Source organism: Bicyclus anynana, chromosome 10, assembly GCF_947172395.1.
Source record: "Bicyclus anynana chromosome 10, ilBicAnyn1.1, whole genome shotgun sequence".
Lineage (NCBI taxonomy): Eukaryota > Metazoa > Arthropoda > Insecta > Lepidoptera > Nymphalidae > Bicyclus > Bicyclus anynana.
The window spans coordinates 365903-383762 of NC_069092.1; the positions used below are offsets into that span (position 1 = coordinate 365903).

Sequence of the window (17860 nt, forward strand, 5' to 3'; positions counted from 1 at the left end):
TATTTTTTATGATGATTACTTTTTATTTATGAGATATTTTAGAATTTTCTCATCTTTTATCTAAATTGTTTCCAAACTATTGTAAGAACGTCACTGTCACATATTTGACAATGACGTTGTCAACCGCTCACAGCTGTTCCGTAAATGTCACAGAAATGTGTTGTGCATAGCATTTTTAGCTGCGGTTTACCTGTTAACCTTTCGAAATCATATCACAATCAAGGCCCTCCAGTTTCATTAGGAGAATGGAGAAATGCTGTAGTTTCCAAACAAAGCTCTGCACAATCGGACGTGTACGTCACCGGCAAATCAACTACAAAGATAACTTATCAGTGATAGTGAATTAAAAAGAGCAAAGTTTGGACCGTACAATGTCGGTTGTGGAGGATATTTGTGAATTATTAGATAGCTACAATGGGCGCGACAAGGTAAACTATGCGGAAACAACGCAACCTTCATTTTGAACTCTGCACAAGTAGAAATACCAGTCAATAACCTGTTGCTCTATGTAACTTACTATTTCCTATATTAGCAGCTAAATTATGTGCAAATTATACAATATGGCTTTTCAATTACAAACAAATTGAACTAAGGTCAAGCTCAAATTGATAATAAAATAAAGGTTGCAAAGTTAAATGCACAATTTTTGTTTTTAAAATATTCTTTCATTTCATTGTAATCAAATTAATATCAATGAAGATAATGTTTGATGAAAATCATTAATTTTTATCAAACATACTCTTTGTAAATATAATTTGCTACAAGCTAGTAATATTAATACATTGTTTAATATATTAAAATTGAGATTAGCTTGTCCAACCAAACTAATTATTTAGCTTTATAATATAAGTAAGTAAATGTAATACTAGATGGGTTGTTTCCTGGAACATGATATCAAGCCTGCAGTATCACATGAAACTCATCATTGCTTTCCACCAGGCATGATTGAATGAATGAGAATTCAAACTCAAGCCTATTTAGATTGAAAAACTTTGAATACAGAACCTACTTTTTTAAATATATTAAAAGAAAAAAAAAGAAAAATATCTTCACTCTCTCTCTTCTTCAAGTATTAGAAATGTTTAATTACAATAATTAGCTAACATTGTGTTTCAACACTTAAATATTCTGAACAAGTATGTAATGAGGGACAACTTTCTACTTTTCACAGGTCCACAGTTATTTATTGTACGAAATTATGTCATCTTCTGTGTCATCAATCAATAGTGTACTACAGGGACTGTCATTGATTGATTTAAAAATGTTATCTTATTATTTACACTCTACCATTTTAACTCTAAATATTGAAGTATTATTGAGAAACAACCCATCTTTACTTAAAAATGTGCATTAAAATAACAAACTCCCTAATTTAATTGAATCAGAACTGTATGAGATAATTGTGTGCTTAACTGATATACACGTAGATTGAATACAGATATTTCAGCAGTGTCTTGATATATTCAATTCACAGTAAACTCACACTCAGTCAGGAAGTTGCTCTACTGTATTTTCTAAACAGTTAAAACACTTTTATTTACTAAGTAAAATAAAACTATGTACCAGTAATCCCACAGATTTTCTGGAGCTTAGTGCACATATATACATATACTAGTAGATGCCTCTCGGTTTCACCAGCATGATTCCAGTTCCCTTAGGAATATGTTGATAAAATATAGTACTTGGGGCAAGTGTAGCTTCCCAACAATGAACAAATTTTTCAAATCTGTTCAGTAGTTCCAGAACCTATTCAATGCAGACAAACAAACAACAATGTAACATATAGGTAGCTACAGGAAACTGTAGCACGGTATGTATGTGCTCCAGATGTGACTAATAAAGTCTGCTTTTGTGTGCTAACATTCCACAAACCTACACAAGTGTAAAGGCCTGTTATGCTTGAGCTAGATCTACTGATTTAGCTCAAGCATAACATGCTATATCTTACTGGATATCCATTGAGAGTTATTACAAGTTACTAATTAGTAAATAATTAATTAATTAGTAATAACTCTCCTTACTTTTAAAACCATTATTGCCTTTTGAATGAAATCAATTTGAAGTTAGTTAAAAAATTTTTTTAAGTATTGTATATACCAAAATACATGTATAGATAAATAGTTCACTTTATAAAACAAGCTGATTTCAAAATTATTGTTTTATTTGTGTAACTGAAGTTAGACCTACTGGATTTGAGACCCTTAACCCTTTTGAGTTTTTATTCATGTGTCTAGAAGTGAAAACTATATGACCATTTCAGGTGGTGCGGCTAGCCTGTTACTCGTGCAAACTGTATGGCTGCCTGCGTGGAGAGAAGCCCTGGGAAACGGCCGGCTCGAGGCTGTCGGGCGCGCGCCTCATGCTGCGGCTCTTCGACGACATCCCCATGCTGAGGCACACCTACAACTATGGCTTGGGACGACATGTGAGTTCATTTATTTACATAGGAATAGATCTATGTATCTTTGGGACTCTTACGAGCAGTCAGAAATTTATAAAGTTGCGTCTCCCGGCCAACTTGCCTATCCCTTTGTTTGGACAACATCCTGCCTACAATGTTGTATGTTTTCTGAAAAATCTGCTGTAAGTGAATTTCCTGAGTATACAAAGCTCATATTTTAACTTTACAATTATTTTCTCATTCATAGACATATTTAGTAATACTCTATATATCTCTATAAATACAAAAGTATCTAGATAAAAAACTTAGGAAGCAGGTATACAAATTTCAGTTGACCTATGCACTTATATTGTTATCATTCTAATATGTTACAAAACAAAACTGATAGGTATTTGTGATATTCTGAACTCAATCTCTACTTGTTGATTTTTTTTTTACCTAGTAGTAAGTAAGTAGGATTTATTATAACTTTTTTCATAAGCCTACATACATTGTCCAAAGCTGGCTGTAGGTAAGACTGCATATAGGTACAGATATGTTATGCTTGCAATGTCATTATAACTACGCATATACATCTACACTAATATTGTAAAGAGGAAAACTTTGTTTGTATGTTTGTTTGTTTGTAATGAATAGGCTCAAAAACTACTGGACCGATTTTAAAAATTCTTTCACCATTCGAAAGCTACATTATCCACAAGTAACATAGGCTAAATTTTATTTTGGAAAAAAATAGGGTTCCGTAAAATATTTGGGTTTTTCGGACACTAGGTGTAAAAAATCAACCAGAAAAGTAGGCTAGGGGTAGGCTAGGGGTATGGTAGGGGTAGGGTAGGGGTAGGATAGGGGTAGTTGAAAGTTTACATCGAGTTTCACGCGGACGAAGTCCCGGGCGTCGGCTGGTATATTAGAAAAAGGAATTGTATGTGCCCATCCATTCTTATTTTATAGCGATTACACATTCACAACATCAATAATTGTCTGAAATTGTTATCATTACAAAATATCACTTTGTATGCTAATGTATTAAAGATAAGTGTATCTACAATAAAATATCTTTATCTCTACCTTGTATAAGTAGATTTAATGACTACCCAAAGTGGTATCACCTAAATATCCATGACCAATTTCAGTGGAAAACAATTAAAAACTCAACAAAAGGCCCACATAAATTACCTAAATAACTAAAAACTAAATATAATAAAACTTGCTATTATCAAAAGTTATATTCCCCTAAAATAATTAAGAACACATACATAGAGATACAAGAACACATAAAATTGTATTTTTAATTATCTATTTGCTTATCAACAAATCTAATCCACATTGATAACGTGTATAATCTTAAATGAAAGTAAACTATAGGATTATTACTGTATTATATAAATATTGTATAGTTTCTATGAGACCCAGTTTACCCTGAAAAGTTTGTATAAGTCTTTACCCACTTTTGTCATCTTCTTAAGATAGAGAAGAGTGGTTGAGATATTGTGAGCAGGCAGTTCTTTGAAGGTCATTTAGCTTGTGGTGATTGCTTTTCTGTAGTATTTAGTTCATACATGTAGAGATGTATGACACTGACAGCCTAACCATGGCAGTGAAGATGTGCATTGTAGAGTCAGAATGATTATTTTGAAAAACGCCATTAAGAACCTTGCTTCCCCCCTTTAATTTAATTTCTTTGAAACACATCAAGAAGCCGTGATGCCGTAATATTCTAGTGGAAATGACCTCTGCTTTCGATTCAGATGGCGTAGGTTTGAATTCGGTCATGGGCACTTCTAACTTCTCATTTATGTGCATTTTTACAAATTAAATATCACGTGTTTCAAACAGTGAAGGAAAACAATGTGAGGAAACCTACTTACCTGAGAATTTCCTCAATTCTCAATTGTGAAGTCTGCCTATCCGCATTGGGCCAGCGTGGTGGACTAATAGCCTAACCCCTTTATAATCAGAGATGAAGAACATCGCTGTAGAACAGCCGACTGCAACTGCCAAGGGTCCTCTTGAGTGCACTGTTTAAATAACTAAAAGTACCACTATAGCAAATGGTAGGTATTCTCTCAGACTAGACCAGAAGCACTAAGATTTTGTTTTTATCTTTCAGGAATCCTCAAAAGTGGCGGCGGTGCTCGGCGTGCTGGCCAACGTGGTGGACCAGACCTTCCTGCCGGTGGAGAAGGCGTGCTGGCTGCACGAGGTGGGCGTGCTGCGCCTGTCCGCGCGCGCCGCCGAGCGCCTGGAGGTGCTCAGCACCGCGCTGTGGGCCGCCAGCCTCTACATCTCGCTCATACAGTCAGTGTCGCCACACACAGTAGCACAGCGTCGCACCGTACCGTTCTGTAGCTGCGTCCTACATTACGCCTAGTATCAGTGATCGTTTAGTTCTAATTCCTAATTCAATATTTATTTTGTCTTTAAGTTGACAAGACCAGGTGCTGTTAAGAAGAAAAAAATTGATATTCTTAACAAAACAAGTAATGAAATTGTTCTAAATAAGTTCTGCATTTGTTCGGACCATTTACTCAGTAAATGCAAACATAGTACCTACATACGAGTAGAAGCTGACGTCGATTCCATAATTATATATTCCAGTTTATTTTTCTTTACTTACTTTTCCGCGATTGAATTGAGGTACTAAATCTCGAGCTCGCCATAGAGACCTCCTCGAGGACTCCTGGGTTTATATATTTTATAGTTCTTATGTTAATATTTAATACAGGCATTGAACCTCGGCAATACAGGCCTTCACACTTATTACTACATAAAATGCGCAAAACTATGGATTATTTTAATTTAATAAGTAGGCACTAGCGGACGATCGCGTAATTTTCTGTTTTTTCCCGTTTAATTTCTTCCATAAACCCTAAAAAAGGTAAGAATGGTTATTTTTAGTGTCGTCATTAACGTGCCGACTCGTCACGATGACTTGCTAATATCTAACGCGAACGTAATTGCACTTTTTATTACCTTCCATTTCAGTTCAATGTCATTAACATTACTGTGCAATCTTCACACTGTGCGGTATTGGTAATATTGTAATTTGTGTAATTGACATTTCGAAAGAATTCGTATGATGTATCTACCTACTTAGAAACCTAAAGCCTGCCTGAACTGGTAGGTCGGTTTGAGGTTGAATTTATTTATGTACTTGCAGCAATGAAACGTCATTACGTTTCCTAGCCCAAAAGCGGTAAAGTTAATGCTGCCAATATGTTAAATGAGGTGACAGAGTACGAGCTTCATATGGTATGTTACAGAAGAGGGTATTTGGTATCCAGTGCGGGTTAGCAAGGTAAGGGAAAGAAGGAGCATAATCTGATATTTATGACCGGGACTGGAGCTGAAGGCTCCACGTGCTTTTCAAGTCACGGGAGTATATAGCTATTAACTCACTAACTCTGATCATTAACTGAGAATTTCCCCAAAAGTCAGCAAAACACACTTATCCTTTCGTGCACTCGAACTCAGGATACCACGATTTGTAGTCTAACTGATCAACTATTGGATCAACGCAGTTTTATGAGTTTGTATGGTACGTACCTACAGCTACTTTTGTCTATTTATTGCCAGTAAGGTTTCTTTGATCTCCGCAATAAACTTAAGTCGTGCTGCTCTTCAAAACGATCCGTTCGATGTTCCAAAACCGAGAGGGTTAACTAGTAAACCGATGAAGTAATCGCTTTCTTATCGTTTAACTCTTTCCGACGATATACGGGAAGAGATGAGGGCGAATAAACTAAAATCCCTCAAAGGCCGGCAATACATTAGCAGTCTCTCTGGTGCCAATAAGCCATGATAATAATTATAATCGGGTAACCGTCTTGCTGGAGAAATGTTAAAAATAAAAGATGTCAGTAACAGCAGGCGTGATTTGCAGAACGATCCGCTCGATGCGGCACACGTGGTGGAGCCGGTCGTGCCTGGCGGCGGGCGGCGAGGCGGGCGCGGCGCGGCGGCAGCTGGACGCGCGGCTGCTGCTGCAGGCGGCGGCGGGCGGCAAGCTGCTGCTGGACATCGTGCACGCCGTGAGCTGCCTGCCGCGCGGCGCGCTGTGGGGCGCGCGCGTGCCGGCGGCGCACGTGGCCGCCATCGCCACCGCCTCCTCGCTCGCCGGCATCGCGCTGCACTTCGCCAGGAAGCGGCTGCTCAAGTGACGACGACTGGACGAAAGAAACGTACAAGTATATTTGTAGATACTCTGTTTCGAGTAACGAGGCAGATTTGAGCCACGTATTGGCTCAGGTGGAGACTTCTTGGGATACTGATAGAAACGGTTACTTTTATGTATTGATTAAAATGTGTGCGCCGTTCCCTTAACAGTATTCGACCTAAAACATTTATTTTAATTTTCCCGGGATAATATCATAATGATGGGCCATCATACATACTTGTAGAATTTCAATCGACTATAAAAATAAGTAAGAATGGTTTTTTTTTAATCGAGTGATGTTTATTTAGTTCTAAAATTAACCTTATATCTTTCTCGTCATATGGACCTTTTTATAGCCAATTCAATCAGCCATAAAAAGGTACATATGATCTAACTTTTTTATGGCCGATCTACTCTATTAAGTATATCCATTTGTTGAAATTGTTGTTATATTTTATCAAGGAACAAATGAACTGATGGTTTCTATGATATTAAATATATATAAATATATGTTTAAGAACTTACTACTTATGAAAATTAATCGAGTATGTTAATATTATGTAAATATGACCTTTTACATGTCTATATACGTTTTGTTCCGTTATTTCGATTGTAAATACGAATTATTTTTGTATAAATTAGGATTTTAGTCAAAATGCTATTTACGACTATGTATTTATTACTAAAAACCTACTCGTAGTTATTACTAAAAAAAAACGACAAAATTATATTTTACATAATTTTGCCGTTTTAAGTTACTCATTTGGGCCAACGTTAGAGCGGCATAATAATAGGTATGAACATGGATTTTTCTTTTTTTACTTTTATGAGAATTTGACTTTGCTGTGTAATGTATCTACCTATAAACAGACGGGCAAGTTTGTGTGTGAAGCTGAGGGTTAGAAAAACAGAAACGTGTATTTATTGTCAACTATGTAAATGATTTTGCTAGACTAAATTCTATACAGTTTTTTAACTTTTAATTTATTGCATTGATTCTGGTAAAAGTTAGGGAATGACATTTTTTATTCCAAAAGCAAAGTAATGTTCTCAGATTTTTTTGCGATTACCTTAACTGTTTTTGACGACGATAAGTCTACCTGTTTAATTATTGATTGATTATTGTGAACAGCGTGAAGATAATATAGAAGTTTTGTATAAATCGCTTTGTAATTTTAAGTAGGTACCTAATTAATAGTAAAAAATAAAATAATGGTATTTTTATCTTTGTTTTATTTACAATTTGCATATCGATACCTACCTCATATGGTACGAGTTTACGTACTCGTTTTTAATACCTACCCTTTTTGACTGCATCACCACTTACCATCAGGTGAGATTGTAGTCAAGGGCTAACTTGTAAAGAATAAAAAAAAACCCACAAGAGAATATCTGTAGATTTTCCCCGGACAAGTTTCCTCGCAAAAAGCTCTACATACAAATTATAAATTAGGATTTTGAACTGTTTAAACTAATTAACTGTTTTATATTTATTTGAGTCCAAATATATTTTGTTTGTGCTTACTACTCGCTTAACACAAGAAAAGCTGTACCGATTTGGTTGCGGTTTTCAATGACGTAATGTGGCAAGTTCCAGTACCTACTTAGTTTTTTATTAAAATAGGTTCTCAAACAAAATTTCATCTATAAAAAAAAATAAACGCCAATAGAAACGCGCTATGGTCAATTAATTTAGCTGAAAGTAGTTGACTGTCGAGGCATTAGTTGCGAGTAGTTAGTAGTTGCAGCCTACGAGTAGTTGTAAAACGGCAAACCATTTTGCGGGACAGCAAAAAACTAATTTCTTGCGGGCGTCCGTAGTGCCTTAATAAGAATCCACTCAATATAAAAGTATTTGATTAAGGATTTCCAAAAAAACAATTGGCTATCATTTAAACATTATCTTATCAGAAGGAGATTTGATAACAGTCGCGCGTGAGCAGCGGCGCGCGCAGCACGGCGCTTTCGTAGGGCTGTGGTACAGGTGGTGAGTGGTCACGCCATGGAGCTGGTGGACGAGTTCTGTGACTTGCTGCAGGTGCACACTAACCGCGACAAGGTACCCACGTTACTTTTGCTGTTAAGTTACTACTGCATGTTTGTGAAAACGATAGCTTAAATCCAAGCTACTTTACACGAAACTGATTTACAACAACAATAGGTAATTAATTAATATTAAATATACCTAAGTATTAGTATTAAAATAAATTGAAAAATACCTATAGGTACAAATTTTCATCAAACTTTTAACCTGGCTCTGAGTCCAAAGTTTCCGAACTGTGTGCAGCTTCAGCATAGTTTGTAGCGCAAAAGCTCTCCCAAAAGCTAGATGAAAAAGAGAGGGAGTTAAGTCTCTAAGAGCATCTCTTCTCGAACTTGGACCTTGGGGCCTAGAGACGATGGACCACCATATCATCTGTTTATCATTAATGCTCCTCGCGCTGCCGCGATGTTGCCCTGTCTTTTCACACACGGCTCTACTCTCGCAAACAATCATGACACCCCGTACCTGCTAATCCTTATCCTATACGTATAAAGTACGACAAGACTACTATCGTAGCCACACGACTTCTCTGTCTATACTTTCTTAACCACACGTGCGGTGTGGCGAACCCGTAAGGTCAAAAGAAGCAAGATAACCCTAGTGACCCGCAGGTGGTGCTTCTGGCATGCTACTCGCTCAAATGGTGGGGGGCGGCGGCGCGGCGCCCGGAGCTGAGCACGGCGAGCGCGCGGCTGGCCACGGCGCGCGCCGCCATGCGCCTGTTCGACGACGCGGCGGTCATCAAGACCCTGCATGCTTACGGGCTGGGGAAGCAGGTAGGTACTGGTAGATAGTGATACTTCGAGCTCCACCAGCACGAAAGGCGAAGTGTCCTGGAGCGGTGAAGGTAATGGCTAGGGACCGCGGCGTACAAGTGCCGTGGAGTATCGTCCAGTCCGAATATGGGGTTAAAGGAAACAACTTGTAGGGAAACAATCAGTACCTAGGTACTAGATACGAGAAGGGATTTTGGAAATTACACCTAAGTATACGTGTACTTGGTAGGGTTAGCCATCGGGTAAGGTATATGGGTTAGCGAGCTTAGATATGATGTTTGAGTCTGTATTGTACCTACCTCATTAGATATCCGATGTTGATGAGAATGATGAACCATGTATCATTTATCGTATTTAGGTACGTAATTTATTTTACGTTTGTAGGTAGGTAATTATTATTTTATGTTGTAAATTTCCCCTAAGTATTTAATGGCATGAAATCCAATGTTTAAATATTAATCCCAAATTGATGAAGAAATAAATGTAGCCATACCTACCCCGACTTAAAACCCTGTACACGCCACTGTCATATTTGACCCTAGATAAGTATTTTAGTAAATACATACCTATTCGTAATATAGCTTTATAGCCCGCCAACCCGCATTGGACCTGCGTGTTGAGTTTCAACTACTATAAATTAACCTAATAACTTAATTAATGTATTCATTCCATACAATCGTTTCCAGGAAGGCCCGTGGTGGGGTTCGTTGGGGACGTCCCACAGCGTCTTCACGCTCGCGTACCTGCAGGCGGAGAAGCTGATCTTCCTCATAGACACGGGGGTGTTGCTTCTGGATGAACAGAGAGCCTACAAGATCCGGACGGCGCATAAGTTATTTTGGACCTTGTTCACTTTTGTGGGATTTCTCAGGTAAATAATTGTCACTTAACCACTCATCTGTGCCGGCCCCTAATGCGCAAATCTCCTTAACATTAATCTTCTCCTTTTTTCTCCACTTCAACCAAAGCACCTTAGCGGACGGCATGATACAATGTAAAAAGACTTATGTAGAATTCAACTTGCATCAGTTAAAAATACATTTAAATTAATATTACAAAGACGTTAGAGTTTTAATTTAAATTTTTTGTTATTATTTAACTCAAAAACGACTCAATCAATTTTAAACATTCTTTCATCATAAGAATTCACATCTTCACTAGGTAATTTAGGCTATATTTACTCTATCATCGTATTCCTACGGGAACGGGAAAAAACTACTGAAAAACCTATTGATTTTTTGTTAAAATTATTATCAAAATCTGTCCAGAAGAGTGAGCGCTCGTGCCTGCCATACCTATAACACACCACACAGATAAACACAAAAAAAATCTTATCAAGATTTGCGTAACTTCTTTGAAGATTATAAACAGGTGATGCTACCTGCTGTCTGCTGTCAACAGATCGTGCGATAACGAATCAAACGCTTTCATCTTATCCGCCTCGACATTAGCCAATCTCGTAAAGATTATCTGATGTCGGTAAAACTGACGGACATTCAATCTCTATGTACCTAGATAGACATTTACCGAGTTACGACTTACGAGTGGCTGCGTGACCTTATCACCAGTCGCTGTATCATGTATCGAGTTTGTCCTTTCATGCTTCATCTGCTTTGGCGGAGAATGTTGGATTAAATAACTTAATGTTTACGAATTGGATGGGACTTTGTCAAAGTAAACCAACGATACGGACGCTGTCATTTACTTTGACAAGGTTCCATTCAACACCAACGTCCAAAAGACCTCTTCCCATTATGACTGCGAATTCCGCGGGGATAAGTAAAACGTAGTGATTATATAGTTTATACTGTTTGGTAATAAGCTCATAGTTATAATTCTTCTAGTAGGTATCAGTCTTTTCGCTGAATTTGTGAACATGCGCGACATGCTTAGACCATTGGTCTAAGGCGACATGTCATAAAGCACCCATGAGAAAAGTAGATATCGATAGGTCATATGATGTCCAAGGTCAAGTTAAATGTTAATCAACAAATGTCTCGTTAGGTAGGTATATTATAGTTCGATAATTAATAAAATCATTGTTATTTAATTTAGTTAAATTTATAATTTAAATAAATAAATAATTAAAAATATCTTTCTTTCTTAATAGATACTGAGCTTATTTTCTAAGAAATTTTTAATATTCGTAGTCAAAGGAAAGTTCCTGGTGTTAAAGATTACCCCATGAGCACGTTAAACCTGTGATCATGATCATAGAGTTTGATAATATGTCATTAAGTAACGAATCGCCGTCGGTGATAAAGGCTTATATAATGTGGCATACAAGCCCCATCGCATCTGCAGATCGATCCGCGCGCTGCACCTCGCCGCCCGCAACCTGCAGGCGCCAGAGCGCAGCAAGTGCGCTGCCGCGCGCTTCACGCAGGCCACGCTGGTGAGCAGCAAGGCGCTGCTGGACGTAGTGCACGTGGTGAGCTGGCTGCCGCGCGGCTGGCCGTGGGGCGGCGCGCTGCCCACGGCGCGGGCGGCGGGGCTCGCCACGCTGTCGGCCGTGCTGGGCCTGCTGATACACTACCGGGGGAAGAAGCTGATGCCGCGATAACTGTGGCCGTCTGACGTCTGGTTCGGTATAAGATACGTTAAAGAGAACAATAGTTTGAGTCTACCAAACCTTCGTCGGCTAACATAGTCTGCGGTACTTGCATACCAAATTACCTAATAAGATATAGAGTAAACAGGTGGAATATTTCACTTACGTGAAAAATGCTGTTTTTCAAAGTATTAATTGAACTTCAAAAGTTTTTAAACTAACAGGTACTCTAACTTAGTAACACTACACGAATATACATAAAATATACAGAAAATATTACGAAAATATCAGGTTTGAGCTCAGGGTAAGGAATAAACGCTTAAACATGTTTTTCCAAATATATTTATGTATTACAAAGCAAGAGTTCTTTAAGTTATTGTATCCAAATTCTTTGCCATTTCTATTAAACAAGTGTTAAAAGCTTGGACTAATCGGCGAAAACGCCGGACCGAAAATTAGTTCAAAACAACCGTAAATAAACAAATGCACTTCACGATCGCATGCCGTGAGCTGACTGCCCAATAAGTACCTCTGCCTTTTAAATACCCTGTTCACAGGACGCGGTGTTTTGCTATTCAATTTACAAAGGTGAGCGCCATTACCCAGTGAGCGCTATTCCCCCTGCTTACCACCACCACTCGACGATCGGGTCTTCCACGGTAACCCCCACGGGTCACGGGGTAACAGCGATCGGGGCGTTGGCCCCTCTCTGTGATGCTCGACGCCGCCTGCAACGACAGGCGGGGCGCTGGGTGGGACCTGTTTAGGTCCGTGGTGTCAACACCGGGTTTTTCAGATTCGGTGCTATCTTGCCGCATCGCGATCGAGCTCGCAGGTATCGCGGGCGATCTGCGGAACTGTGGCAGAGTGGTAAATCCTGGTGGTGCTACACCCACTGCTCAGCGAGGTCGAGCTCGCCGGAGAAACTCCGGCAAGCGCCCGTCAGCCAGCAGTGAGGAAGTGGTCATGTCCGGGGGGGGTTCAGGAGATCAGGTCTCGTGGCAGTCCTCGTGCGTCCGGCGGACGTCGATGGTATGGCGCGATACCTCGCAGGTGCTGGGATCGCGCTCCGTCAGCGCGCGCGAACATTGAGATGCTCAGGCGGCGAATGTGGTCGTCCAGGCTCTCTATGTTCAGATCTCTGGAGATGACCTGGTTCCGTACGTAGCGTGGGGCGGCGGTAATTGTGCGCAGCGACAGTGACTGCTGCGCTCGTAGCGATTTGCGGCCCGACTCGCAGACCAGCGCGTACCACGCTGGGGCCGCGTATGTAAGGCGCGTGCGGATGTATGCTTTGTAGATACCCAGCTTCGCACGGAGAGGCAGCTGAGACGCTAGCACAGGGCGCAAGAGGCTCCGTGCGGCTCGCGTCTGCGTGACCACATTTTTCACGTGGTGTCGCATGGAGAGATTCCTGTCTATGGTCACTCCGAGGTATTTAGCCGTCGGGGACCATTCGACAGTCTCATCCATTAGTGACACCGGGGGCGGTAGGTGGGATCGCCCTATGTAGATCGCCTGGGTTTTCGCCACGTTGACCTTGAGTCTCCAGGTCTCTAGCCAGTGGGGAAGTGCGTCCAGTGCGCGCTGCATTTTGATCGCCGCGTGTCGGCCCGACAGCGATGTGGTTATAAACGCGGCGTCGTCGGCGTACAGCGCAAGCATGGCGCCGTTCGCAACTGGGATGTCGTCCGTATATCTGCTGTAGCAGACGGGCGACAGGCAGCTTCCCTGGGGCACACCGGCACGTATGGGCCGTTCCGTGGACAAGGCGTCTTCAACCGCCACTTGAAAACGTCTGTCCAGTAGAAAGGTGTTCACAGTCTTAACTACTCGACGAGGAGTAGTAGACGTGGACAACTTGTACACTAGGCCGGTGTGCCAGACGCGATCGAACGCTTTTTCCATATCGAGGAATACTGCGATGGAGTGCTCTCGCTTGTTGTGGGCGGCAGCGAGGTGATGCAGTACCCTCGTCACTTGGAGTGTCGTAGAGTGTTCGGCACGGAATCCGAACTGTTCGTCGCGTGGTTGTAGATGGGGCATGATGTGCAGCAGGAGCAGTTTTTCGAAGACTTTTGAGGTGGTCGATAGCAATGTGATAGGGCGGTAACTCCCAGGCTGCAAAATGTTCTTCCCTTGCTTGGGGATAAGGATGACTCGGCCGAGTTTCCACGCTGAGGGGAAGTACCCGGTGCGGAGAATTCCATTGAAGAGCTGCGTCAGTGTCGCAATTGCTTGCCGGGGGAGGTGACGCAGGGCCTCGTTGGGGACTCGATCGGGGCCGGGTGCTTTGCGGAGTTTGGTTCGTCGAATCATCCTTTGGACTTGTCCAGGGGAGAACACGACGGGGTCTTCGGTCGGAGCTATTGGTGCCTCGAAGTATGTCTTTATGTGTCGCTCGATGGTGTCGTCATGCTGCACATCAGTGGTCGGATTCGGTTGGAACTGCTTCTCGAGGTAGTCCGCGAATATCTCAGCTCGGTCCTCGGCGCGGTAACGTGGGGTACCGTCACTGGCCAGGAGGGGCCTAGTCGGAGCGCGTGTTCCTGAGAGGCGGCGACAGAGGCGGTGGATGCCGGACCAATCGTCGCTGGCTCGCTGGATGGTCACGTACCAAGATTCGGTCGCGTCGGTTTCGAGCGCTTCCGAAATTTTGGCCGCCAGAGCGTTGAGCTGTGACCTCATGATAGGGCATCGCCGGGTTTGCCATTTCCTGCGCAGTTTCCTTTTCTGTTCTATCAACGCCTGCAGACAGGGGCGGAGTTGGGGAGGCCTGCGGGTGGACGCAGCGTCGAGTCTGGACTCTTGTAGCGCGTGGGACATACTCGCGCTGAATTGAGACGCGAGTCGGTCAACGTCTTCGGGTGTCTCCACTTTGAAGTATGGCGAGTGCTCTGCCATGTGAGTGGCAAATATGCGCCAATCCTGGCGTTGTTTGGGAGAAGGTCGTGTCGTCGTCATGGGCTTACTCAGTAGCGTTAAGAGGACGGTTTGGTGGTCGGAGAAGAGGTGGTCGTCCATGACGTCTAACGTTGGCGTGGCCGTGAGGCCGCGGACGACAGCTAGGTCGATGACGTCTGGAGTGTGGGCAGCGCAGTAAGGGTAGTGCGTCGGAACCTCTGGTCCTAGCACTTCGTAGCCATTGCGGTCTGCATCGTCTAGGAGGCGTCTGCCATCCGGACACACGATATTGGAGTTCCACGCTGTGTGTTTCGCGTTGAAGTCCCCAGCTATGATGGTTGGCAGTGGCGAGTCCAGCAGATTGTGGACATCAGCGACCGCAAGTCGATCCTGCGGAGACTTGTAGTAAGCGAACACACGGATGGGTTGGCGATCAACGCAGACTTCCACGCCCAGGGCGTACGACGTCTGCAATCGTGGTGCTGGCAGCATTTGGTGGATGACGGACCGTCGGACTAGGACTGCTAATCCCCGGTAAGCAATCCCATTCGGTGAGATGCGGTCCTCCCGGTAGACAAAGTATCCGGGAACCTTCAACTTGTTCACCGGTTTGAGGTGGGTCTCATTTATAAGGCCGATGTCCACTCGACGCTGTGAGAGCAGGTTTTTGAAGAGACGGGTCTTGGCTGGTGAGAGCCCGTCGGCGTTCCAGAATGCAATGCGGAGTTCAGCCAGTGTAGCGGCAGATTTCCGCAATGCATTCCAGGAGTAGCGGGACGGGATCACGCTGCTCCTGTATCGCCATCAGCACTTGGTTGAGACTGTTGATGACTACGGCAAATCTTGGGTCCATGTAGCCGCTGTCCGGTTGAGATGCCGGCTGCGGCGCCACTCGCTTCGCCTTCGTCCGCCCTTCGGGGGCAGCGATCACGGTGGGCTTAGACTGGGCCGGCGGCGCTGTGGTACGTCTGCCGGCGGGCTGCGTGGATGTTATTGTCGGCGCCTCAGATGACATCTGTGGGGCCTCTTCTTGGCGCGTTTGGGTGCGCTTACCGCGCTTTCGGCGACGCTTACCCACCACCACTGACAAACTTACAGCTTTTATAAAATAACGAAGGTCTGGCATGACGGGCTCACTCTGTACCTAATGATAATGATCTTTGATGACATTTGTAAAGGTCACTTCATTTATTGCAATAAAACTTGGTAGGTAGTAGTCAATGTTGTCCCGACTCCCGACCACAGAACAGAAAACGCTTTTGGCAATAGGAATAGCAAGGGGGCGGGGCGCGCGAACCCTATGTATTACGAAGACGTACACAAACTGAACAATAACACATTTTCTTATTTTCAGGGAATTTGTTAGTGTGGTATATTTTTAAACTATATGTGTCTTCATTTAAGACACGCCCCGGGGTACAGTTTTCAAAACTTTAAATGACAGAAGCGAGCGCTAGATTTTTAATTCCGAAGCCCCGGGGCCAACACTTAAATCAAATTACGAAAGGTATGAGCTTTTATCATAAGCAGTAAGTAGATATTGAAAAGTTTGTATTTGTTTCCCGGTTTAGTTGGTGCCTACCCGGCAATAATTTGAGTATCTTCGTCGAGTCACGAGTAACTTGTGAGACTGTCTCTATAATAATTGCTGTATACATTTGCGAATAACATCGGATAATACTTACAAAGTATTAACTACATATTTACGTGTTATCTAATCCATTCGATTAAATTCCGGTAGCTTGTTACGGCGATTTACATAATACTCGATATCTGGCGGTTATCTAGTAGGTTATGGTTGGCTCCACAACAATGTGATAAATATGCGAATCCCTTCCATTTGCGTAAGTAGCAGGGGTGTGGCTACCACCGTCTAAGCCCCCGGGGTACAGAGGTCCCTAGGAACTTCGATGGAACAGGTTATCAGAGTTGTCACTATTGGCTATCGAGGCAGAAATTTTAGAAAATCTGAAATCGTCTTCAACTATAGATGAATTAATAAATCAATTTGCTGAAAATAAGTGAATATTTAATTTGCTATAGCTTTAGACTCCAACTAAACTTATTAGGTACTTACAAAGTAAGTACCTAACAGACGTAATAGTACTTACTAAGTATATATTGGTCATATTAAAAAAAAATATTGCAAAAATTATAAAAAAAATTAGGCAGCGTCCACATTTGACGTAGTATTTGAGTAGACGTATTTGACGTCCTAACACATGCACATAGAAACCATTTACATTCGTTCACACACTTGCATTATAAGCTTCAACTAAAGTGCGAGGAAAAAATGCATAGTACGATGATGACGTATTTTCGATTGAATTTTCTTGTTCTGTGATGTAAATAATAAATGTAAACGATAATTTTGGAAATTCTGTAAACACATCGTCAGATGTAGTCGGCTGTAGTTTATTATTATAATTAGTTACTAGTTAGTAATATTTAATTATTTAAGTTTTAAACAATGTAGTGATACATTATTGTTTTAACTGTAAGTTCTATTCAAGAAATGAAACTGTTTGTGTTATATACACAAATTATGGAAAGAGTAAAAGTAATCATCATACTTTTATTTATATACAGGAAGAAAAATTTTATAGTGCGGATATTTTTATATTTTGTACATAAACAAAATTTAATGATCACGTATTTTTTCTTTTTTTTTTTTAACTCAAAAATAACAAAATTATCGTTAGCTAAAGTTATTTACTTTTGAACAGAATTTTAGGGTCACCCTATTGTGCGTTTATTTTATTTTCGTTTGATACCTAAAGGACGTCACCAGATCACTTTTAAGCTGAATATATCTTGTTTAGTAATAATATGTACATTATTTTGTTATTTTAGAGACATAAATTAAAAAAAAAATTACATAAAATGTATCGAACTGTTTGTAGATTTATATTCTATTAATGATACAGAACCACGAAAAAAAATATCCGCACTAAAGACCGAATCACCCTGTATATACCTGTACATACAAGTACGTATTGAACAAAAAAAAAGGAAATTAAACAAAATA

At 41.4% G+C, this 17860-nt stretch overlaps 2 protein-coding genes across 2 annotated transcripts; both read left to right on the forward strand.

Moving 5' to 3' along the window:
- Positions 1-140: 140 nt before the first annotated feature.
- Positions 141-7779, forward strand: LOC112043583 (peroxisomal membrane protein 11C). The gene is made up of 4 exons (XM_024079066.2): positions 141-428; positions 2261-2425; positions 4512-4699; positions 6285-7779. Exons 1-4 carry the CDS (start codon positions 372-374, stop codon positions 6559-6561), a joined length of 687 nt encoding a protein of 228 aa, XP_023934834.1. The 5' UTR covers positions 141-371; the 3' UTR covers positions 6562-7779.
- A 613-nt stretch (positions 7780-8392) lies between these two features.
- LOC112043584 (peroxisomal membrane protein 11C-like) lies at positions 8393-11940 on the forward strand. Its single transcript, XM_024079067.2, has 4 exons — positions 8393-8616; positions 9213-9377; positions 10064-10248; positions 11682-11940. The coding sequence occupies exons 1-4, from the start codon at positions 8560-8562 to the stop codon at positions 11938-11940; spliced, it is 666 nt and encodes a 221-aa protein (XP_023934835.2). The 5' UTR covers positions 8393-8559.
- The last annotated feature ends 5920 nt before the right edge of the window (positions 11941-17860 follow it).